This window comes from Drosophila rhopaloa, unplaced genomic scaffold (assembly GCF_018152115.1).
Source record: "Drosophila rhopaloa isolate 14029-0021.01 unplaced genomic scaffold, ASM1815211v1 contig_115, whole genome shotgun sequence".
NCBI lineage: Eukaryota > Metazoa > Arthropoda > Insecta > Diptera > Drosophilidae > Drosophila > Drosophila rhopaloa.
This window is the reverse complement of record NW_025334990.1, coordinates 6897674-6920873: the sequence shown is the minus strand read 5'-3', so window position 1 is coordinate 6920873 and position 23200 is coordinate 6897674. Positions and strand designations below refer to the sequence as shown.

At 43.6% G+C, this 23200-nt stretch overlaps 5 protein-coding genes across 7 annotated transcripts; 2 read left to right on the top strand and 3 right to left on the bottom strand.

Moving 5' to 3' along the window:
• Nucleotides 1-86: 86 nt before the first annotated feature.
• LOC108047347 (sterol regulatory element-binding protein cleavage-activating protein) lies at nt 87-8541 on the bottom strand. Its single transcript, XM_017127490.2, has 7 exons — nt 7377-8541; nt 5373-5750; nt 5135-5318; nt 1420-3700; nt 1159-1358; nt 749-1103; nt 87-684 (listed from the first exon to the last, which is right to left on the bottom strand). The coding sequence occupies exons 1-7, from the start codon at nt 7646-7648 to the stop codon at nt 506-508; spliced, it is 3849 nt and encodes a 1282-aa protein (XP_016982979.1). The 5' UTR covers nt 7649-8541; the 3' UTR covers nt 87-505.
• Nucleotides 8542-8689: 148 nt separating this feature from the next.
• Nucleotides 8690-12709, bottom strand: LOC108047349 (transmembrane protein 164). 3 transcript variants are annotated; one of them, XM_017127493.2, is made up of 5 exons: nt 12362-12709; nt 10520-10914; nt 10267-10459; nt 10110-10210; nt 8690-9566 (listed from the first exon to the last, which is right to left on the bottom strand). In XM_017127493.2, exons 2-5 carry the CDS (start codon nt 10853-10855, stop codon nt 9192-9194), a joined length of 1005 nt encoding a protein of 334 aa, XP_016982982.1. In that variant the 5' UTR covers nt 10856-10914; nt 12362-12709; the 3' UTR covers nt 8690-9191. The 3 variants fall into 3 exon arrangements, with proteins under 3 accessions (XP_016982982.1, XP_016982981.1, XP_016982983.1); XM_017127492.2 differs by having other exon boundaries at nt 12446-12709; XM_017127494.2 differs by lacking the exon at nt 12362-12709 and adding an exon at nt 11066-11133.
• Nucleotides 12710-13757: 1048 nt separating this feature from the next.
• On the top strand, nt 13758-16072 carry LOC108047348 (tubulin-specific chaperone E). The gene is made up of 5 exons (XM_017127491.2): nt 13758-14132; nt 14190-14662; nt 14723-15146; nt 15203-15485; nt 15545-16072. Exons 1-5 carry the CDS (start codon nt 14037-14039, stop codon nt 15838-15840), a joined length of 1572 nt encoding a protein of 523 aa, XP_016982980.2. The 5' UTR covers nt 13758-14036; the 3' UTR covers nt 15841-16072.
• A 1967-nt stretch (nt 16073-18039) lies between these two features.
• LOC108047344 lies at nt 18040-18189 on the top strand. Its single transcript, XM_017127487.1, has one exon. It carries the CDS (start codon nt 18040-18042, stop codon nt 18187-18189), a length of 150 nt encoding a protein of 49 aa, XP_016982976.1.
• Nucleotides 18190-22081: 3892 nt separating this feature from the next.
• On the bottom strand, nt 22082-22348 carry LOC108047345. The gene has a single exon (XM_017127488.2). It carries the CDS (start codon nt 22340-22342, stop codon nt 22196-22198), a length of 147 nt encoding a protein of 48 aa, XP_016982977.2. The 5' UTR covers nt 22343-22348; the 3' UTR covers nt 22082-22195.
• Nucleotides 22349-23200: the final 852 nt, after the last annotated feature.

Genomic DNA, 23200 nt, shown 5'->3' with positions numbered 1-23200 from the left:
GTTATTACAAAGCATTAAATTCGCAGGTGGTACTAAGATCGCTACTTCCCAAGACACAGCAAAAAAATCAATAAAACATTCACTGCTGACAGTTATTCTTTTGTAAGTTTTACTTTTCGTATAGAAAATTAAGCGTAGGTGATTCTAATAAATATAGTATTTAATTTAACATTTAGTCATTTTATGTTATGCTGAGGCGCTTTAAGACACTATGTAGTTTATATAGTTATGCGAAAATATATGTGTGTATATTCTTTTCATTTAGTTTAGTTCCTTAACCTATCGATGTTTCAGCCGGCGGCTGTTACACCCAGTGTCTGAAAAATTAAAATGAAATCCTAGCAAAAAGTTACGCACAGTGCATTTGTTTAGATAGTAAAATCCTGCGAGCCCTAACAATGTATAAATTAGTGAATGCGTCAATGGCTTCGAGGCGTTTCAGAGCCGAGAGTCAACTTATTCCTAGAGGCTAGCGGGCAACGGAAAATTCATCTCTTCCTGCGCTTCAGTGACATTTGTCAGCCACAATGGGAAAGCGGACGACGCGGATCTCGTTTCCGTAGTCACAAACCACCGAATCGCAGGCGAGCATCATGATTTTGGGGCACAGCTGGAGATTGGCAAAGTCCAGCTTGACCTCGCGGGCCGGCTGTCCAGTGCGCACATCCCACACAATAAGTGACCCTGCAGAAGAATTGACGGAATTAATTACAATCCATAAAAGGCGACAGACAAGAGGAGGCCTTACCCATTTTGCTGGTTACCAGCAGGGACGGTGTCAGCATCAGCAGACTCGAATACGCGTTTGAGATGTTAATGGTGGTTAGCAGGTTTCCCTGAAACCGCTCCCACACGCAGATTCGCTCGTCCGTGCCCAGCGAGATCACATAGCTGGGGGCGCAGGCCAGGCAGCTGACGGCGCCGTCATGAGCTTGGATGTTATACATGCATGCACCCGTAAAAAGATCCCAAACGCAGAGCAGACCATCCTGGGATCCAGAGCCCCCGGTGCCCGGTTGCCAGCGGTCCACGAACAGGCAGGTGACGGGTCCACAGTGTCCGTGCAGAGTATACTCCACATCCGATTTGTTTAGACAATACACCTTGGGGGATCAGCTAGAGTCAGCAAATTATATTCAATGAAGTGTTCGGACGCACCTTGAGAGTGTGGTCCTGACTGCCGGTGAAAACCATGTCGTTGACGACCTGCATGCAGGTTATTGGCTGCTGATGAGCTAATCGCACGCCCTCCAACGTGATTTTCATCTCCTCCTTAGTGGTCTTCTGGGAGGCATCCTGCTGGCTGCGGTGCTGCATTATCAGTCCCAGGCTTCCAGTGGATCCAGTTCGGACATGAGCTATGAAGGGTAAAGCCTTTTTTAATAAAATACATTAAAAAGGTGATTCGGAAAGACGTACTTCGTCTGTAGGCTGAGGTAAAACCCCAGTCGATCTGCTTTCCCTTGTAATATGTCTCCAACCGGTAGAAGTCCAGTCGCCCGTTCAGACGGGCCACAATCACTCGATCGCCGTTCAAGTGGATGTGGGTTATACCCTGGTTTCTCTTGGCATCCTCCTGGTAGGCACACTTAAGCAACCCGGCCGGGGATTCCCACAGCTCTACGCGTCCATTGGCGCAGCCTACGGCGATGAGATTATCATAGTAGTCCAGACACCACACCGGTGACACTGGCAACTTGCGCACCAGCGTCTGTCCATCTGGTCGCGGTTGAGAGATCTGGATGTCGGAGCGGGCGATGCTGGTCAGCTGCTCACCACTGCGTGCGTCCCACACACGTATTTGGCCCTTAAGGCAACAGCTGATGATGTAGGAACCATCGGAGACCAGACATTCAATGCGGTGCTTGTGGCCGGCGATCTGTGTGGGTACACCCTCGAGGATCTGCTCAGTCTGCTTGTACGGCGCCTCGGACTCGTGCCAGCTGGAACGCCATTCTGCATAGTTTCTAGTGCAGATGCAGCGGTAGAATACCACCATCGTGTAGCACAGCACGAAGATGCTAATGCAGCACAAAAGGATGGCGAAGAATATTTCCATGGGGCTCTTAGGAACCAGCGGCATCCCGCCGGCCATAACCATCGGGGATTCGCGCCGCACGTCGTCGTCGTTAAAGTCCAGCGGATCAAGGGCGGCGGCCAAGGCCTTCCACTGGAAATTCTGTTGCAGTTGCTCCTGCGGATTGCGCAGCAGCGTGGCCAGTTCCGGCGTGATAGCATGGCTCAGCCGAATGGTGGGCAGCAGGGTCACATAGTGCCCGCTCAGTGAGACGTTGTACTGCTTCATGATCGTGGACCAGTGGAAGTTCGAGAGGAAATAGTTTAAGTCAAAGTTGGGGTAGCGCAGGCGCAGCAATTCTTCGGCCGTCTCGTTGATGTCGTTCGAGAGTGGAGCTTGCAGTGGCGTGGAAAAGCCGCTGCTGCTGGGAGCACTTGTCTTTTGCCGCTGTCCATCGGCTTGCCATCCTTCGAAGAAGCTGCTCACGGCTCCGCGGCCCGCCTGTAGGCGCCGTTGCAGTTCGAGAGTTGCCGTCATCGTGCCATTGCTTTCCATGCTAAACAGCTGCTCCAGACATCCCGAGTTATACACTATAGAACAGATCCATACAATCATCCAGATCATGAAAGCCCGCTGGAAAAAGCGGGTGCGCGCCCAAAAGTTTACAATCTTTATGCGCTTGGGGATTCGCTGTTCCTGCGGCGAGTGGCCGTTGACCAAGTTTGTCCGATCGTTGACAGATGCGGGATCTGCAAAACAGAGTTTCGGATGCGACTGCGAGCGCTGGAAGGTGCCGGGAACAAAGGGCGGCATCGTCGGGGCAGCACCAAAGAAGCGGAAATCCTGGCGACCAGCTCCCTGCGTGCAACTCAACAGCATCTTGGGCAGGTGCTTTGCCTCCGTCGTATACTCGGCCCGCTTGATGTTCATGGCCAGGATGGTTGAGAAGAGCAGCATTTGTAGCATGAAGTCCGAGAGCAGACCGACTATGGCGAAGATACAGAACTCCTGGATGACTGGCACGAAAGTGGCGAGTCCAATAGTCAATATTGTGATCTCCGTCAGCAGCGTCTTGGATATATGCCATCCCTCCTTGCTTAGTGCTTGCGCCACGCGGATCTTTACGTCGAACGTCTCGTCCATTGACACTACGCTCTTCGTGATAACCAAGCTGTTTTCCAGTCCCACCAGGATTACCAGGTAGGGAAATATGTCCTTTGACTGCAGTGAGATGGTCAGGCCGAAGAAGAAGCACAAGCCAAGGGACATGGCCAGGCTTCCGGCCGTTGTAATCACGCTGCACAGAGCCAGCAAGAAGCGGGAACGAAATACATCGATTTTACGGACAGAGAAGTAGACGTACGCAAACACCAGCATGAAGGCTACTGTGTAGGGCACTAACTCCCACATCCTGTATTCTCCAGGGTAGAATATGTACGTAACCGTCGATGGCTCCTCAGTTGAAGCACCTGCCGACGATGCCAATGGCAGCGGCGGATAGTGTCGCTGCAGCTTCTCCTTAAGTGTCTCTAGGTACTCCACGTCGTTGTGCTTGAGGACCAACGTCAAGGCATACTGTATGATCCGTGAACGAGCGCGGAGTGGGTAGCGCTTGAAGCCAGTGTCCTGCATAGGCAGGCCAAACAGCATTTCCGCAGCGGATACCTTTGATTTTTGCAGGTTCTGGAAGAAAGGTAAGGATTGTTAACAACCAATCGGATACAAATAAACTATTTGTACAGAATTTTTGGATTAGTGAACTCTATCTAGCTCTTATGAAACCTTGGTGTTCATTCGGACAATATGGCTATATCGGCTAGGATCATGATGCTGATCAAGAATATATATACTTTATAGAATCTAAAACGTTCCTTCACCCTGTTACATAGTTATCAAGGAACACAATATACCCGTTTACTCTATAAGTAACGGGTATACAAATACACATTCTATTGATAACAATACGTTCAAGATTTCCTTTTTTAGAAATGTGTCAAATAAATATAATTGTTTTTAATAAATTTTCGTTTTATGTTGATTCACCAGTAATCGACCCTTGTGAGAATTTTAGCTCGAATTAATCGATCTGATTTGCCAGTAAATTATCAAGCCGCTTATCAGCAAAACTCTTAATATATGCTACGAATGGATTGCGGATTCACTTCTTCATTGTGTCAATACTTCCCATCATGATAAACATGAGGGTTATAGCTAGAATTTTTTGTCTGATAGTTGTGTTATCTTTGCTTTAAATACTTCCCCGATTTAACAGAGGCCAATTTCCTTGAACTTGACCATTATCATATCCACGAAATCAGTTTATTTGCCGAGTTTCAATAATGTTTAATAAAAAACTTTCCGCAGCAAACATTTTGGGCAAGTGAGATAGAATTACACATCAATTCGACTCTACAAATTTTTAATTGCAATTTTGAGTCTTTATTTGAAGTGGCCGACATAAACTCTTATGAATATATTTGTGTACAGAGCGGAATGAAGTTATCGTCAAAGCAAATCGTGTCAAGTGTGAATCACTTTTAATAGATCGGAGCGATATATGCGGTATCTGAATGCCCATTTGCGAGTACTTGGCGTGTAAAGCTATTACGCAGCGTGTGTGCCTTTCATTAGCTCAAAACCAATCGGCCAGACAACACTGTAGTGCACATTCAAATGCATGCATTTGAAAGACCAAAGGTCTGGCTTGCCTAGAGTCTAGACTGCTTCACTGTTCTCGAAAGCGACAGAGTGTAATATATTTACTGACTGCTAATGTTGGGTGAGCCCGTAGGCCCTGACGTATATGGGATATGCTCTAGAGTCTATTCCTAATCAGGCACTTCAATCGAAAAGCAACCAGGTGGTGATTAATTCCACCTATTTCGGCTCTCTCTCCCTCGAACCGTAGCTGATAAGGCCCGGGCAAGGGTTAAGCTAACCAATTTTCCCTAAGCACATTTTATGTGCATGAAATTTAGGGGTCAGGGAAAACGAATTAGCTAACTCGTATAAAAGGGCATTTAATTATATTTTCTAATTTTCCCTTGAAACATTTAATGTGCATACTAGTGACTCCTTAGCTTACTCGGATAATAGGGTGCATTGGTGTTTACTTACATGGTACTGAAATATGGTGTTCAGGATGTTCGTGTCTCGGGTGAAGTTCTGAGCATTCTGAGTCCACAGGTTTGCCGGCGAGAGCAGCAGGCAGCCATATTCGGGGAAGATCTGGTCCAGCTGCCCGTGGGTCCCGCGCTTCACGTTCTCCACATGCAGGCAGTTGTGCTCCAGGGTGCGCTGGCTGTGGGATAAATTCGAGTCAATTAGCATACTCCAGAGTTTGCGTACTACTCACTTTTCGCTGCTCTGGTGATTGCGCACAATTTCGAGCAATTTAAAAACTTCGTACAGCGGCGCACGAAATGCATCCATCAGCTGCATCCCCTCGGTCCACGGGAGCACGCTCGCTCGGAGCGTTATCTGTTGGACGTAGAAGAAGGCGGGGCTGCTCTGGGCCCATGGCAGCAGGGGAGGCGGGCTGCGGTCCGTGGCACTGCCGTTGAGAATCTGGGTGTGGCCGGCAGGCGGAGGTTCCCCGGCGGTGGGCGAAGCCTGCGTCGGAATCGTGGAGTTACTGTGATTGTACGTCGTCAGAGACCCAGAACCCGCCTCGTAGGGCAGCACAATCTTGGTGGGTATTGTCCCGGGCAACGGTATGTTGATTAGCGGATAGCTGCACGAGAGAGGGAGAGGTTCGTTAATAAAAGTGCTCCGCTAATTTTCTATTTTAAGATCGACGCGTGGCTTAAGCGCCGTAGAAGTGCTTTGCAGCCATCACCTATCAGCAAATAGCGTTTAGAGTATTCAAGGTCAGCGGGCCATCGAGTGTTTGCCTAAGCCCAAGACAACAGAGCTGCCAACGACGACCAGCCGGTGAACGGCGCTGACCACGTCGCTCTCCAGTGATAAGGGCGCTGATAGGTGCCAAAACACTGACCGTGCAGCTACTGAAATATACAACGCTCCCGATAAGGCATCCCGCTTACAGCCGCCGGTTGTCAACTCAAGTCGTATACGTTATCGTATAAGTTATCATGAAAATCAGATAATTGGATTCAACTTAATTGCTTATGAGCATTGATGTGTATTAAAGTTTCGCTTCAGGCATTAGCAATTCGTTTATGAGTAATATTCAAACATGTAATTTGTTAAAATCGCAAATATTTGAAAAGTTAGTGTAAGCATATTTTTTTTTAACTTCGTGAAAAATTCGAAACAAAATAAATTAAAGAAGTTTCAAATGTTCGTCGTTATTAACCGTATAACAGGAATTTGAAATTTTTCCATACTTTAAAATATTTGTATGTCTCTCCAGTCTAGACATTGTTTATTAAAAATCGGAAGCACAATCAAAACATTTACTTTATGCTCACGCGCATAGCATATGTTGATACGCATAGTTCTAAATTTAAAAATGTATTTCGTAGGCTTTATGAAGGTAATATTCATTACCTAGAAAATCTGAAAAACATTAAATTCTATAGATCGATATACATATATGTATTGACGCACTTCGAACCCCCTGTGCGAGAGCTTCAACAAATTTCCCTGATAATCACTGGCATTATCAAATTAATCAACGAGAGTAGCGTATTCCTGCATTTTTTTTTTGCTGACTTCACTGCTTTATTATTGGATTCAGGAAGCTTACATTTAAATATTTTTATATTTCGCACTTGCCCCTAACTTTTATAGTATCTGCTTACCCCATGGGTAATGAATGTTCAGTCACGCATTACTGACCGACGAGAAAAGGGCAATTAGGTTTGTTAGCTCTCTTTGCAACTGTTAAACCCCATTAAATAACTCCGGCGGTAAAGCAGAAACCCTTAACATTGTTTAACCCTATAACCAAATAAGAACTACATGCACATTTGTAAATAAATTGATAACACAGCTTTTATAATTGGTTCCAACGACTTTTTTCTTTTTTCCAAAAATATTATGTTTAGAAGACTGGCAGATTTTTTGTTTTCAAATGAACCTCTTTTGAGAATTGAACAATTCTCTGAAAATATTTATTATTATTATTCAATTTTTTCTCAGTAAAATCTTTATCTTTGATTTTTATGAACAATTATATGGTACGTTTCCAGTGAAATCATTTCATTCAAAATCCGAAATAGGGTTTCCGAAAAGTATTTGCATGCTAATTTAAAAACTAGATCCTTATCAGAAGGGGGTTCCAAAGGATTCGGAGATAGTTGATTGGATTTTATTATTTAAAGAGATCCCCTCAAAATATTTTTAAGTCCGCCCCTGGATTGATTTAATCTATGTGCACATTTTTGGCACTTACCACGAAAGCAAAATCGCCATGAAGGCGATGCTGGAGGCGCACGTCGGATAGCTGGACAGGAAGAGGCCGTGCTTGTAGTAGAAGTGCGAGACGGAGGCGGGAAGTCCGGCGGAGGAGGAAGTGGCAGCGCCCGCCACCGCTGCTCCCGCCCCAGTCGCTGACGAGGGGGCGGATCCGGGCGGTTTGCCGCTCCCGTTGGATGCTGCTGTTCGCGGCGACGTCGACGCCGCTGCTGCGGCCGCCCTGGCAGAGCCATCTGTTGCGGCGGCCATGTTGTTGTTGGCAAAGAACTGGCACTTACACCGGAGTAAACACACACACGCGTCACACAGGCACACACACACACACGTTAGAGAGGAGACTCTGGCCACGAACTTTGTTCTAACGTTTTAGCGGCGAAATACGAGTTGTTAGTTAGTTGTTGTTTTTGCACGGTCTCGGATTCGGATTCGTACACTTGGCTGCGGCAATTACGCAACTTGGCGTTTGCAACGCATCATCTGCGTAGGCGACGCAGCGCCCGCCCCAATATTGCGATATTATTTTTGTTTATTAATAGCGCCGTCTCGCTGGCTCCTTGTGGCGGTGGTTTTGACTTGGATCTGGGCTTGGGCTATATATCGATACATTTTCCCCGGCGATTTGCATTCTATTCCTATTGATTTTTCTTTTTCTTGCGCTTCATTCGCACCTTTTGGCCCCACGTTATTTGCGCCGTGCGATTGTTGTTGTTGCTGCAATTAATTGACGATTTCGCGCATCTTCAGCGCTTACTCACTCACACACACGCGCCAAACCCGTATGGTTTATTCTTACAAAAAAAAATACGACATAAACGCCGCCGCCGCGCTCTCTTTATTTAATTGAAATTAAGGCACCGCCGCCGCGTATTGTTATCAGATTAACATTTGCAAAAGTCCCAAGAAAAGTACAATTCACTGGGGGCTCTTTTCTGGGCGGATGTGTCGCATTTGAGTGCAGGGCACAAGGAAAACGAACGGGGGGTTGCAGAACGGTCTGCCACAGCACAGGTACAAGGTAAACGCGGCCAGACGAGTCCTTCGATCGGACTTAAAAGCCAACTTTTGCATTAAGCACGTTTTTCTTCGTCAAGCAGCAAAATCGTTGCGCCGCGTCGTTACTCACGTTAGAACAAAATGCTCACTCGTCGTGAGTCAGCGTGAGCGAACTGGTTCGCAGCCGAACCAAAACATTGAACAGCTGAGACAGCGTGATATTGGCCAGAAATGATTTTCCTGCGGTACTTGTGACAGAAAACTGCTAAACTTCTCTTGGGAATACAAAAAACGGGGTTAACTATTTGCGCCTTTTATTATTGACTTTTCTGCAGCTACGGAAAAAACGGTTGACTCTTTCCAGTTCACTTTATCAGAGCTGCCGGACCGTCTGCAAACTTTCGGAGTTGCCCAGCCCTTGGCGCTAAATTTGAATTTTTAATTTATTTGTTGTTCGCTATGGGCTTACAATTTAAGAAATGTACACTATTATTAATCCTTGCAGTGTTGTATCTTTTGATTTGCCATCAAAGTAAGAATTGGTTTCTATTGAACAAGTATATAACTTTAAGAAGTGTTTTCGGTTTTGTTTAGAAGTATAACCTCGATGAGCATGAAAATTAGCCTTAATTGTTATTATCTACACGTTTTTGTTCAACACATTCAGCTTTCAGTTCTCACATGAAATCCTTCATATCGGCTATCTGAAAAACAGGGACTGAAGTGGCCCTACGTGGTTCGTGAATTGACAGCCATAATAGACGCAGTAGGCGTTTCTGGGCCCCTCGCCGCTCCTGTACTAGTCGATCTTAGTTGTAGGCATGGTGTACTCCGCCGAAAGGGAGGCCATGTCGCCGGCGTCATGCTGATGTTGTTCCTCCGCCGCTTCTTGGGCGCTGAAGCGGTGCCGCATGAGTGCCTCCCCCTGCCCGGCGTACTCGGCCGTAGTCAGTTGATGGTACTGGGCCGCCTCGTTTCTATTGTCCGGCAGTCCGCCCGATCCGTTCAGGCCGGGACTGCTCCTACTCCGTCGGCCGAACAGCAACACTGTGCCCTTACTCAGCAGCGGACAGAGCAACATCTGGTGGCAACACGCAAACAGCCGGTAGTTGGGGCCTTGGAACGGATCCGACACCGCCGCACAGAGCATGTGGTCCAGATTGATGCCGGTGAACTGCAGCGAAGAAAAATAAATATTAACTAGGAAATTTCACATAGAAATTAAAAACTTTTAATGGTTTCGATCTACAACAAAATGTGGAAAAAGTTGCATAATTAATCCTATGTCAACTGCTGCTTTTGAGCTATACTGTCCATACTGAAAGACAAACGGATTTCCTAAAATCGACTCGGCTGGTAATGTCTGAGATATTTCCTCCTCGTTTTTCAAAGATTTTAACAAAATCAATACCCTCTGCAAGCTACATAAGCAATTTTTTCAAATCTTTTCTATGGCAGTATTACCATGGTCATTCCATTAAGTAAACTGAACTGAAGTTTATAAAACCATTAAATTCAGATTAAAAACAACAAAATTCTGCGAGTGTTGTCATTACTATTTTTAAAATAATTTCCACGCACTCAAGGGCGTCTAAATAATTGTAGTAACAATGCAAATGTAAAAATAAAATTATTTTTCGTTTCTGGATTTAAAACTGTATTGACCTTGTGCCGCTTCGGTATGGAACTTTAAAGTAATTTGTGTGGGATCACTTACAATGGAAAGCGGGGAGAGCAAGAGGAAGTGGTAAAACAGCATAAAGGCTGTACCTATGTGGGACCAGTGGAATTCGCTGAGGTCCTCGACAGTGTACGCTCCTGGAAGAGAAATAGCGGGTAAGTTCCAGACCAAGCAAAAGTCGTCTTATTATTACCGCTCCGAATAATGTAAATCGGGATTATATAGAGCAGTGCGTGCTGAATCCAATAAGTGGCCTGCTCGAAGGGATATGTTCGACCCTCCACCTCGGGGAAGAGGAAGGCCAGGAACGGGCCGTTGAGATTGCTCATCTGTATGCGAAAGAGCGCTGTCGTCGTCTTTGTGGGCTTGGCGGCCAGGAGATAGATCTGTAAGAATCAAAGGTAATGTTAATCATTGTTTAGCGAACCGCTTTCGAATTTTCCAACCTGCAGACAGGATTGCACGTGACAGGGATTCAGTGCAAAAATCATTGACTGGCCAGAGAGCTTGAAGCCCATCTCGATGCCGAAAATCATGGACAAAGCGATTAGGAGGAACAGCCTCGTGGGACTGTGTGGCTTTTGGATCTCGTGGAGCGGCGGCAATTTGATCGGCGCCAGGCGTTGCCAAGAGCGATGCATTATGAAGATGAAGAGGGCGGACAACAGTATTGTCTCCACCCAACGCCGTCGGTCTGTCATGTAGTTGATGCACTCTGGCCCCGTCGTCCTCGGAATCTCATCGGAGATGCCTCCTACTGCCCAGTCCCAGTCCCATCCCATTTTATGGCGTTGTTATCGGTGACTAACGATAGCTTGACGACGTCTTTAGCTTGTGGGTTCTGAAAGAAAATATTGTTGCTAAGAAATTCGGCTGTGAAATGTTTATGAACGAATTGTTTATTGATTCGATTCCACTCCTGCCCTATGATTTTCATTATAAATTAAAATGATTGCGTGTCCTCGACATGGAATTTCTATATAATTACTTACAATGGCGCACGGTTTAGTTTAAAATAAAAATTGACTTAAAATATTAGAAGACCAGCTGGTCTTGTTTAAATGTGCGCAACTGTTGTTCAATACTAATTTCACAGAACTTTAAAGTGCACGTTGATTGAATCACAATGCAGCTTAAGGAGCAGAGCTTTTTCGATTTCGTTAGTCGGTTATCTTTCCTGATAATAAAACCTAATATTACTATACCATGTAATTCTATTTGTGATAATACCTACATATATATTATTAGCTTATTCTAAAGATTGGACTTTAAGTAAAATCAAATCACTCTTCGCTTTTATTGAGGCCGGATTCACGTGCGGAACGGTGGAAGTTGGAAGGGTGTTCTTTGCCAAGTGATGTCCGTTGGCCAGTCGCCATGACTGCTTGTTGAACAATGCTAACTAGAAGATTGCAGCAGCAGTGGTTCCTATTTTAGGGGTTGGGAGGGGACTGGAGCGGGCCGTAAATATGCAAGCAAACTAAATGGGCACTGACTTGCCGGCAAAGAGCAAGATAAATATGAAATCATGTCGGCGTTGACAGTTGCCGCAGCTGTCCATTGGCCACTTGCCAAGGGCCGAAAACCTAAAGCGGAAACCGAAGGCCGAGACACTAGTCATTTTTAGCCGGCGACGTATTTGAAGTACACTTTTAGGCGCTCGTCCGCATGAAGACTATGAATAATGCCAGATGAGGCCACTAAGGTGGCCCAAAAAGGTACAGGTGCCGGTCTATAAAAAGAAAACAGGCAGAGAGGCGGTCAGTCGCCGACATTGCGCTTTTCATTGTCAAGAGCACGGGGTAAAGGGTTGCTTGGACCCACGCAAGTGGAAGCGAGACCAAAAGCTCTGACTGAAAAAGGACACTCAGGCAGAGATAACGGACTCAATTAGAGCCCGTTTATTACCAAGTTAGATGATTTCTGCATTTACATGCTTGTCAACCAATTAAACTATCACTATCAACTATAGCAAAAAAAATACCATATGGCCATGAAAGGGAGGTAGAATATTGATTAAATTTGACTCATTTGTAATGGAAAAGTATTGTTAGAAATGTCAATTAAGTAATCAGCTGCATCGAATGATAATTTCCTCATTTGCAAACACCCGTTTTGTAAGTACGTATATACAAATTGGAAAACTTTAAACTCATAGCAATTAAGTATTGACTTAACAGTTGATGTTCTTCCATCAAGGGTATATAAACTTTGATCTGACGAAGGTGACCCCCATTAGCCCAGTTTGCTATAAGACCCAAAAGGAAAGAGTTCAACGACTTGCTTACAGATATGTAGAAAACACTTTTTGTCGATCTAATTGCTGACTTGAGCCGTCTGGCGACAGGCGATTCGATTTTTCCATCCGTTACCTATAGGTCCTCCGCCTGGAACTGCCACGTGGTCTAGTGAAAAGCTCGCCTCCTTTCCCTCCTCTGAATCACCGAAGCACTTTTAACACTATTCTGCGAAAACAGCGGATATCGCACATTTTCCTTTCCTTCTTCTTTTTTAATCACATTTCGCCTGCATATCTGCATTTAGCATGCAAATTGTGGGGCGGAGAAAAAAAGGCGGGTAGCGAAATAAAGCGCGACGTTTCTGCTGGGCGACTGGCTGCGGGCAACTGAGGCTTTGAGTACCGTTGCCTCGCATTGTCCTTGGGCGAGCTTTCACCTTCTCCTCTCCCTCGCGGCGCAAGCGTTCTCAAGCAGTGCCTCTCTCCGACTCTCTCTCGCTCTCTGATAAATTGGGCGCCAAAAATTATGGCACCGGCTGCTTTGGGTCGGTCGAGGGGTGGAATAATATGATATTCATACGCCAAGTACTTGCGCATGCAAATATATACATACGGATGTGCATTCGAACTGCCTATGTAGTGGCTGCGGCCACAGACGGTTGCAAATTGGATTAGCGGTGGACGATGGTCGAGGGGCGAGTGACCCAGAAAAGATAATACCTCGGTGCCGCCAAACAAATATATCCACATATTCAATAATGATTCATATAGTTTTGATTATTCCTTATGACCGGATTATTTGATAAGATATACATTCGTAGAAACCAGTCTAACTGATTAACTTTTTATAGCTTTTAAAACTAACTAACTTCTACACTTTCTAAACGGATTTAAGCTTTAACTATTAACAACCTTGAATATCTTTGCAAATGGTTTCTAAATGGCTTATGGTTAAGCTTACTGAACCTTGCGAATGACAGTTAATTTGGATAGTTTTTGGGACCAGGTACTAATTTAGTTACCGTTCCGACAAGCGAACACACGTAATTGTAATTAACTGGTGATGCAACACATCGTCAATGCCATGGAAGAACGGATCAAGCCAATTCACTTTAGGCAATGTACATAAAAATGCACAGGGCTAACTAACTTATTTTATTTTTTATATAATTCATTTAATTATATTTTTTTGTTCAAACAATCAAAAATGAAAAATACAATCAAACCAGTTTTGCGCCGGCCTCGCTAATAGAGAAATTTGTGTTTGAATTCAAAATAATTCAACTGGTTTGGGGAATCCCAATCCATTTACTTTATTGAAGTAAAATCCTCTTTCCGAAATAAAAACAAAATTAACGGTATTACGCATGATTGTTACGCTTTGTTTCGTTACGTTACGTTGTATCTTTTGGCCATCGCAGTGTGACCAGTCTGCGTGTATAATAGGTAATTCGTTACGTTCCGCTTACGACCACACTCGGCTCAACTAAAATAAAAATAACAGTTTGTGACTCAGAATTAAAGCTGCAGAATAAATCCACAAGCCCAATTCTTCACTTTCAAGGCTGTTATGTCGATGTAAAGCCAGGACAAATCAGCTGGACTTCAAATCAAGCTCAAATTGGGAGCAGCTGCGAAATACAGACACAAAGGCGTGTGCGAGTGTGTGACTCGTGTGTATTTGTGTGGGCGCCGCGGAAACCACAACAACAACACCCAAAGAGATGGTGGGCATTATCGATGAGGCGCATCTGTTTTATCCGCTGGGAACCCGCATCAAGATAGCCGACAACTATGGCACAGTTCGATATGTGGGAGAGGTAAGATGCAGGAGGAGCTTTTCCGTAGGAAAATATACTTATACTTCCGTGTTCCAGGTGAGCGGCCACATGGGCACCTGGCTGGGTATCGAGTGGGATGACGGGTTGCGAGGCAAACACAACGGCATAGTGGATGGCAAGCGCTACTTCCAGACCACGACGCCCACGGCGGGCAGCTTTATCCGACCGGGCAAGGTGGGGCCGTGTGCCACTTTGGAAGACGCTGCAAGGGAGCGGTACCTGAACTACGACTCGAGCAACGTTGACGAGTCCCTCATCCGAGAGGCCCAGGCCAGCCTGCAGGCCTCGCTCTTCGAGGTCGTGGGCATGGACAAGATCGCTCGCAAGCAGAGCAAGTTTGAGCAGCTGGAGGAGGTGAGCGTTGACCAGACGCCGGTGAACGCGGCCGGGTACCTGAAGGAACTGACACAGCTGACCACGCTGAACGTGAGCCACACCTTGATCTGGAACTGGGAGATTGTGGCCAGCATCGCGCAGCAGCTACCCTCCCTTACAATCCTGAACCTGAGGTGAGTTAAGGAACGGTCAGGCACTATAAACTGTCACTACCATTCTGACTAACTTTTTAGCTCCAACCGACTGGTCCTGCCCACAACATCCCAAATCGCGGAACTGGAGCCTGCCTTCCGGCAGCTGAAACGCATCAATCTGCGCAGCTGTGGATTTTCCGACTGGAAGGATGTAATGCAGACTGCGCTCCTATGGCCTAATATTGTGTCACTGGGTCTTCAGGAGAACTCTTTGGGTCAGCTGGCCGAGGTCGATCGGAAAAAGATCTTTAGGCAGCTGCAGGAGCTTGACTTGCATCGCACGAACATAATGGATTTTGACCAGGTGGCCAAGTTGGGCAACCTGACGACATTACGCTTGTTGAATCTCATGGAGAACGGTATCGAGGAGATCAAACTTCCCGACTGTGATCCCCAAGAAAAGCTTAATATGTTTGTCTCACTGGAACAATTAAACCTTCTTCACAATCCCATTTGGAATGAGGTAAGACGTGGTCATTACTCTCAATCAAAAAGTTTTAAATAATGTATTTTTCAAAGGCTGATGCGTTTAACGAATTGGACAAGCTGCCGCAATTGAAGCGTCTAAGTATGACTCCACACTTAAAATCCAATTTCGATGAAATGGCCTCCAAGGCCGTGGCTAGCATATCCGGCCTACACTTCATCAACAAGGCCGAGGTGACAGCGGAGGAGAGACGTGGTGCCGAGTACGATATTTGGAAGAAATATGCCCTGGACTGGATGCAAGCGACCCATCAAGGATCGGATTCCTTACGCGAGTTCTGCCGGCGGCATCGCACCTACCCATTGTTGGTTAAAAGTAAGTGTGTAGTGTTTGTGTCTAGGTGATTCAAAAATTATGACTTACTTTTTCCACAGAGTACGGTTCGCCAGCAGACTTTGTACCGCGCATTCAAACAAAGCAATCGAATTTAATAAATGTTTGCATACGGCATCAGCTGACGGGCGAGACATGGGAGAAGAAAGTTCCGAGAATGATTACAGTGCAGACTCTACAGGGACTGATCATGAAGCGATTCCGGTTAGCCGGTAACGTTCCGCAGCTGTGCTACATTGATGCAAAGCATCCGGACCTAGTTGTTCCGCTGGATAACAATGCAAAAACGCTTGACTTCTATTCTGTACAGGAGCACGACACAGTTTTGGTTCAATAGCGTCCCACATTTCAACATTGGCGTTCAATCCCTTTTCCGTATTCAGATGTGGTATTTTAATTTTAGGCAATTGAAAATCAAAAATTGTATGTTCAATTTAACTTGGTCCCCCTCCACGCATTAAATTGCTAATGTTATCTTTAGGTACTGATAAGTTGAAATTTCCACTAAGCAGTTAAAAACGCATATTTATATTTTGTTTTGCTTTTTAAAAAATGAAAATATGTTATTTAACCAAAAAAGGTTTTTTATTTTGTCTTCGATTGATGTAATCGGATGTAACTGGTAAAGTCATATAAACCTCTCGTCCTCAAGCGATGATTATTATTGGATAACTGATATTTCCCCGTTTTGTATCTTATAGTGTTTTTAATCCTATGCTTCTCCGCCTCAAAAAACTGGATATCCTCGTCAGCATTTGCATAATTCGGCTGCAGCTACTGTCGCCTGGCATTAGCATTGCTGGCAAATGTTTTGGACTTAATTGTTGCCAGATTTCAAGTTTCTGATGTAACAAAAGAAGCAGCGCCCACGAACACGCAAGTGAGCTTGTTTATGGTTCGCAGACAATGCATTATTAATGAGTGTCTACGGCGCGTGGCCGAGGAGAAAAATATGCTCGCTTAAGGGTGGTGGGAGTGTGGAATACAAATTTGGTTGCTTTACAAAGGGGAGCTTTCTACGTCGCTTCCTTGTTTTACATGACGCACTTGTCAAGTGCACTTAATCACATTTCTGTATGCAAATTGTTGCCGGGAGCAGCGCCATTGCGCCAACTGGCACACCGCGATTCGATTGCCAGATAATTTAAGTCTTTTGTAATCTCTGGTCATCGAAATATCCTCAGGAATGGATTAATTACATGAAAAATTTCAGTGAAGTAAATGTCATCACGTTTAATTTTTTTTACCGAAAAAAGCGTCGAACGGCCCAAAAGTATTTAAATTTTACAATTCGTTCAAAAGCTATCCAAAATCAAAAATTTCTAGGCCATTTACAATTTTTATTCGCCTTATCGGTTTTTGAATTATTGTCCTTAAATATTGTTCGATTATTTCAGCTTTGGCTAAAAACCGTTTTAAAAATATTTATAAATAGCTGAATTTCCAACGACCACTAAACTAGTAAACATGGAAAGGGTTTATCACTCCACCATAAAATAAATTTGTATTCTAAAAGATTATAGCTAAAATTAGGACTTGAAATTGGTTTTTATTTAATTTTTTTTTAAATTTTTATCTCAAATTTCGATTTGGTATAAATCAATTATGTCAGAATACGGTAATTACCAATTATCTGAAGTTTCAGCAATAAATTCGTTCAGCACACAATGCTTAATAAAACAAAAAGTATTCCAGAAGCCTGCTACAAAGACCACAGTTTTAAAATGTCCCAAAAATCTTTTAGATGGAATCAGTTTTGAATGGAATAGTGGCCTGCGATGATTTTTGTACCGTTTGATGGTACGGTCTCCCCAGTTCCCATGTTTTTTTTTCCGCATTTTCTCCAGAACCAAACGTTTTGTTTATAAAAATGTAAGAAGCCCAACAAAACTTTTCGGTCATCGTTTTAATTAATTTACCAGGACTTCATAGAAGATTCCTAATTCCGGGTGCTTATTGGTCTCCTCCCGCACACTTCCAAAGTGAATCGTCACTTTGTGGATTTCCTTCCACAGTGATACATACACATGTATATCCAATATACCATCATTAGACAGAAGTTTAAACTGTTTAATATGCATTGGGACACATTCGAGAATAATTAACAGCCAAATGAGATTTATTCGATACCCGCCACATTTATACATCAACGAATTCAATTTGTGGCCTCAAAGATAATCGTGAATGTGAAATGACAGATCAAATTCTGTAGACTAATTGCCTTAGGCTCATTACAGACATCTGACATCAGGCCGAAAGTAATTTAATTTCGATGAGTTGAAAATGTGACAATTGCGTGTGAGTAATTGCGTTTCAGGCACTTTTGTATGTGGGTGGAGAGGCCTTAAAGGTTGCACTGCCCATGGGCTTTATGGGGCTCATCGCTGTAGGCTGGGCAAATGTTTACGTCCTGCGATTCAGGTCAAAGACTTTTGACCAGGTTGCATCTGGTCAAATATAAACGGAGCCAGCCGACGGGCCTATAAATACGCACTGAGCGATCAGTTTGGCCACTTCCTCGCTTCAACTCGGAATCATGGATATCTCAGTGCTGTGGCTCTACGTGCTCCTCGTGTCCGTTCTGCTGCTCTTCCTGGTGCCCACTGCCGAGTCTACCGTGCTCCTTTGGGCCTGCTTATACCGGCTGCAGATCTGTCCCTTCGTTACCACCACCACCACCAAATAATCGGAAAGAAAATTATTGAATTTTATTACAACAACCGTTCCCGTTGAGCCCACAGAAAAATGTTCGCAATCTAAAATATATGGAAACCTTCTCTTAAGTCCAGTTTATTGACATTCAGGCAAAATGCTGGCCACAATCGGATACATCATAGGCTGAAACAAAATCCAGCCCTACACCTTTCTAGCCCCTTTACGTTCTGCTTGGCCAGCTTCTTGAGTAACAGCCGAAGTGTTCTGGCAAGTGCAAAGTTTGTCATTAGTTATTTGCACTAATTAAGTGCAAAGCTCGTTCGGCAATGGCTTTCACTTTCGCCGCTGTCACTACGTGTTCTGGTTGCGAAATTCAAAGGCAAACTCCTACCCAGATCTCCTCATTTCGGTTCATTTGAGTGGATTGGAGGGGAATTAACCCAGCTTTGTAATGAGCGAAACTTGGCCAGGTTCAAAGTTTCGAATTTTGCGGAGATTTAATAGGCACCTTACGACCTGGGTGCTGTAATTTATTTTGCCTTTTATTAAACATGTTGTTGTTGTCTCATTCAATTTGGTAAAACAATAGACAACGTATTGTCAACACGAATTTAAGTATATGTTATAAGCGGCGTAATCACCATACATTTTTATTGGCGTTCTTTAACATTTTGTTGGCTTCACCTACAATTTGCATTGAATTTAAACCAGCATTGAATTAATAATTACCAATTTAACTCTTTGTAATATTGGCATAAATAAAACTCGTGCATTTAAAAATGAAAAAAATTATTTTTCTGAGTTCAAATAGTCCCCTTTGTAGTAACATGTGTACATAGGTATAAAACAATATTGCGGTTCGACTGCCTCAAAGGATATGAGAGCTGGAATTTATTTATCATACCCACATATGTCGGTTTCAGGATCCATCCCGACGGGAGTTACAGTAAATGTGTGTGTGTACAATTAGCCAATGAAAATTCCATTGCCAGTTTTGTTTAACCAACAATCCATCTTCGAAGAGTCAGAGGACACGCCATCTATGCAAATAACTCCATTTTCATTTGCGGCAGCGCCAAAAATGTGTGCGATTCGCATGCGAATCAAAGGAAACCGCAGGCTTTTTGTCGCTCGAGCATCGCCCCCCATTCCATTACGCCAAGTGAAAATTAAATTTACAAAACATTAGGCACCTCAGGGTATTCACTTAATGTGAAAGATGAGTCAAGCTAAAATCAATAAATGCTGCGAACGTAGACTTTACTTAGTGGCGTATAGATGGATTCCCCCATTCAGCTTCTGTTTTCCTCCGAGGAAGCTGAACCGAAGCAAGCCAATTGGCATTTAATTAGCATTATGCGAGGACCAACAAAATGCAGCCAACAATGGCCAGGAAACAATGCTCGTTTAACCTTGCAGGTGGGCGGAATAATATCCGGTCAGGAGTTCGTACCGTTTGGCACACAAAGGATAACATTTTTCCAGCCCACTCAGCTCCTGCGGCCAAACAGAAATGGAATTCTAGCCCCAGACCGCAAACCGATTTGGCTTGAATGGAAAGGCCACACAGGGTACAAAAGAAACAGTTGGGGAAAACACAAGGCGTCCGAGCGAACAAAAAGTGTACAAAAGTTTGGCTGAGGAAAGCGACGCTTTTGTGGTTATAGGTTAAAGAGTTAAAGTTGTTTATTGATGGCACATTTAGACCTATGGTAGCATTGTGAACATAAAAAGGGAAGCTCGAGGGAGCCGATTTATTCTGACTTAAACATATTTTATATCTATTTATTTTGGGAAGAACATTTGTCAGCATTAACATTTAAGTAAACCTTTGATTTTGTTAGAGCAAATTTAGCGGTGAAAGAATCAGCCCAGTAAAAGGTAAGTAAACAAGTATTTTAAACTTTTTATTTTTTTGAAAAAAGGGCACAGGCACGCTTACCATCGCATTTACAACTAATACCAACGATGAATAAAAATTCAGATTTTGTTTTTTTTTTTTAATTTTTTTTTTTTTATAGAGGATTAACCATATTTGCCAACAAATTGTAACAATTCAAAAATAAAACAAGAAAGGAAAGCTAACTTCGGGCGGAGCCGAAGTTGATATACCCTTGCAGAATATTCTGTAAATTATATTCTCCAAAATTATTTATATGATGCATTCTTAATACTCATAAAAAATCCCAACTTCCTAACTTTAAAAACACCAAAGTTATGTCATTTCCAATCGTTCAGTTATATTGCAGCTATAGGATATAGTCGGCCGATCCTTATGAAATTTGGCAGGTCGGATTGATTGGCCAAAAATAAAACCCATAGATAATCCCAACTTCCTAACTTTACAAACACCAAAGTTATGGCATTTCCGATCAATCAGTTATATGGCAGCTATAGGATATAGTCGTCCGATCCTTATGAAATTTGGTAAGTCAGACTGATTAGCCAAAACTAAAACCCATAGAACTTCCTAACTTGCTAACTTGAAAAACACCAAAGTTATGGCATTTCCGATCGTTCAGTTATATAGCAGCTATATGATATAGTTCCGACTTATATACTACCTGCGATAGAAAGACAACTTTTGGGAAAGTTTCAAGCAGATAGCTTCAAAACTGAGGGACTAGTTTGCGTAGAAACGGACGGACGGACGGACAGACGGACAGACGGACGGACAGACGGACGGATCGACTCTCCTGGTGATGCTGATCAAGAATATATATACTTTATAGGGTCGGAAATGTCTCCTTCACTGCGTTGCAAACTTTTGACTGAAATTATAATACCCTCTGCAAGGGTATAAAAATCGATTGGCTATATTACAAATAGGATTTATGTGTTTTTCATTCATTGTCGTCATCAAGTGAGCAAGCATCAACAATAGTAACTTAAAAACTGTTTTTTGGCACATTCGGTTGTAAAACTTAGTTCGGTAAAGGACGAATTGTCAATGTAAACTTTATCGAAACGAAACATAGGCTCTTATTAAACTGAAGGAAACGTTAGCCTTGACTGGACAGAATTTCCTAGAGTGGAACAGAGCAAAACGAAATACTTAAGATAATGTGTCTTTTTAAGCCATTTGAGATGTCAATGCTTAACTGGAGTTCATGGACTTACCTTCAATAAAAGTAAATTTAAATTGCTATTTGATTTCACAACTTCAACTGGGTTCATCTCTGGTTTTCTCAACTTTGTGGGGGAAATGGTTTTCCAATTTCGGGGTGACAATAGAAGCAAATCGATGTAAAGTCAACTTTAAGTGTTTGAAAAAGGTGTAAAAATCCGAAGTGTGCAGTAGCGGCACATACCTAGAGGCGCCACAATGTTGCTAGCTGTCGTCGCCAAGTTGTGTCAAAGTCTCCGCCGCACTCTCCAAACAACTTTTTGCCTGTCTTGTCATCCCAGAGCAGACTGGAGCCAGCGGGGGGCGGTGAACTCCGGGGGTGTACCCACACGTGTGGCATGGACGTGGATCACGGGGGTAGCACACACACACACACACACTGGCGACTTCGAGCTGTGTTGACTTTCCCGGATTGTAATTCAAATTTACTGACTGCAAACAGCAGGCAGTTGGCAATTAATTAAATATCACTCATACGTCAGGTATTACGGCGTTGGCATTCGCAAGTTGGCCAAACAATCGCTGGGAAGAGTAGTCGTGGGCACACCGTGCGTATGCGTAATGGGATTGAAGCGAGCCTGACATTAAGAGAGTAATCTTGGGCTATTTCCAAGCGTGGGAAGTAATTTTAAACACTAATTTACAATTGATTGACTTCCGGAAACCGAAATAGACACTGTCTTGCCAGTGGCTTTGTATAAAGAATTCCTGCTTTGAGTAAAATAGTACTTAAGAGACCGAGGACTCGCCTTTCGAATTTGTGGTTTATACCCTTTTTCGAAAGTTAAACGACCGCGAGGTTTTTATTCTCTATATTGTAGTTCCATCATGATTAAATGTATTTTCTCAATTCATAATCGTATTTATTGGGCGTGGGAAAAGGCTACAAAGGGGCTAATAGATAACTTTATCATCCTAAAGCAGTGGTGTTGAATGGACACAATGGTGATTCCAGGAGGCACGCCAGCAGGATAAAGCAACCCTCCGCCGACGGGGACAGGAACACCATGAGAATGGCCAAGAGCACCAAGTAAAAGCACACCGTTGTTGCAATCATCTTTGCTTCAAACTCAAAGGCCAAATGACGGCCCGCCGGCTTTATATATCATCCCAATGAAGCTTTTCCGATCGTACTCGTAATACAGATGCTATTACGAATGGCAAACATTTACAAAGTATTGATCTTTGCTTGATCAGTACATATTTGTAAGGTTATCCCTGACTTTACTTCTTACGTAGTTAAAACTATGTTTGCATAGAGACCTCACTTCTTTTGTTTATTCTTTTAACTAATAAATGCAATTTATAATGCTAATAAGTTAAACGGGCTAAGCAATCTTCGGAAATGTGCCTATCGAAATCGAACTTGGTTTTCTTGACAAAATACAATGTAGATCACGGTGGGATGTTCTCTTAGGAATCCGCTTAGATTATGCACGACAAATGGTAATTGCTCTGTAACAAGCCAGTCAATCAAGTGAAACATTCCCACACACCAATAAAGGTTATGCTAAACAAATGCCAAAATAGCAGCTATAAATAAAAACAAATCATTAGAAATAAGCAAAAGCGACGCGTGTAAAGGCAAAATATTTGTAGAAAAAGAATTTCCATTGAGAGCGTGAATATACTCGCCCTCATGAATGAAATTTCCGAGGAGCACCAGCAACAGATGGCTGCCAAAAGTAAACTCAGGCCGACGAAGTGAGGGGATTGGGGCACTTGCAAATGGAATTCGTAGAGCATTATCCACAGTGCTTGGTTTTCCGACGCAGCACATGCGCAATTTCGAGCACGTGGTGGATTCCGTTCGAAATTCCTAGCAAATTGGATTTGGCGCACTTTTTAGACGTCGTGGGTTCGTGTGGATCCCATTGAAGAAGTAGACTTTGGCGCCGGTTCCGCAGACTTGGCC

What these genes read in the sequence shown, in the direction of transcription:
- LOC108047347 (XM_017127490.2), bottom strand. Translation starts at nt 7,648, where the DNA reads ATGGCCGCCGCAACAGATGGCTCTGCCAGGGCGGCCGCAGCAGCGGCG. An exon ending in AATCACCAGAGCAGCGAAAA is followed by an intron (nt 5,319 to 5,372) that starts GTGAGTAGTACG and finishes TTTATCCCACAG; the next exon opens with CCAGCGCACCCTGGAGCACA. An exon ending in TACCTCAGCCTACAGACGAA is followed by an intron (nt 1,359 to 1,419) that starts GTACGTCTTTCC and finishes TACCCTTCATAG; the next exon opens with CTCATGTCCGAACTGGATCC.
- LOC108047349 (XM_017127493.2), bottom strand. Translation starts at nt 10,855, where the DNA reads ATGGGATGGGACTGGGACTGGGCAGTAGGAGGCATCTCCGATGAGATT. An exon ending in ACGTGCAATCCTGTCTGCAG is followed by an intron (nt 10,460 to 10,519) that starts GTTGGAAAATTC and finishes TGATTCTTACAG; the next exon opens with ATCTATCTCCTGGCCGCCAA. An exon ending in GATTTACATTATTCGGAGCG is followed by an intron (nt 10,211 to 10,266) that starts GTAATAATAAGA and finishes TTTCTCTTCCAG; the next exon opens with GAGCGTACACTGTCGAGGAC.
- LOC108047348 (XM_017127491.2), top strand. Translation starts at nt 14,037, where the DNA reads ATGGTGGGCATTATCGATGAGGCGCATCTGTTTTATCCGCTGGGAACC. An exon ending in CAGTTCGATATGTGGGAGAG is followed by an intron (nt 14,133 to 14,189) that starts GTAAGATGCAGG and finishes TCCGTGTTCCAG; the next exon opens with GTGAGCGGCCACATGGGCAC. An exon ending in ACAATCCCATTTGGAATGAG is followed by an intron (nt 15,147 to 15,202) that starts GTAAGACGTGGT and finishes TATTTTTCAAAG; the next exon opens with GCTGATGCGTTTAACGAATT.
- LOC108047344 (XM_017127487.1), top strand. Translation starts at nt 18,040, where the DNA reads ATGGATATCTCAGTGCTGTGGCTCTACGTGCTCCTCGTGTCCGTTCTG.
- LOC108047345 (XM_017127488.2), bottom strand. Translation starts at nt 22,342, where the DNA reads ATGATTGCAACAACGGTGTGCTTTTACTTGGTGCTCTTGGCCATTCTC.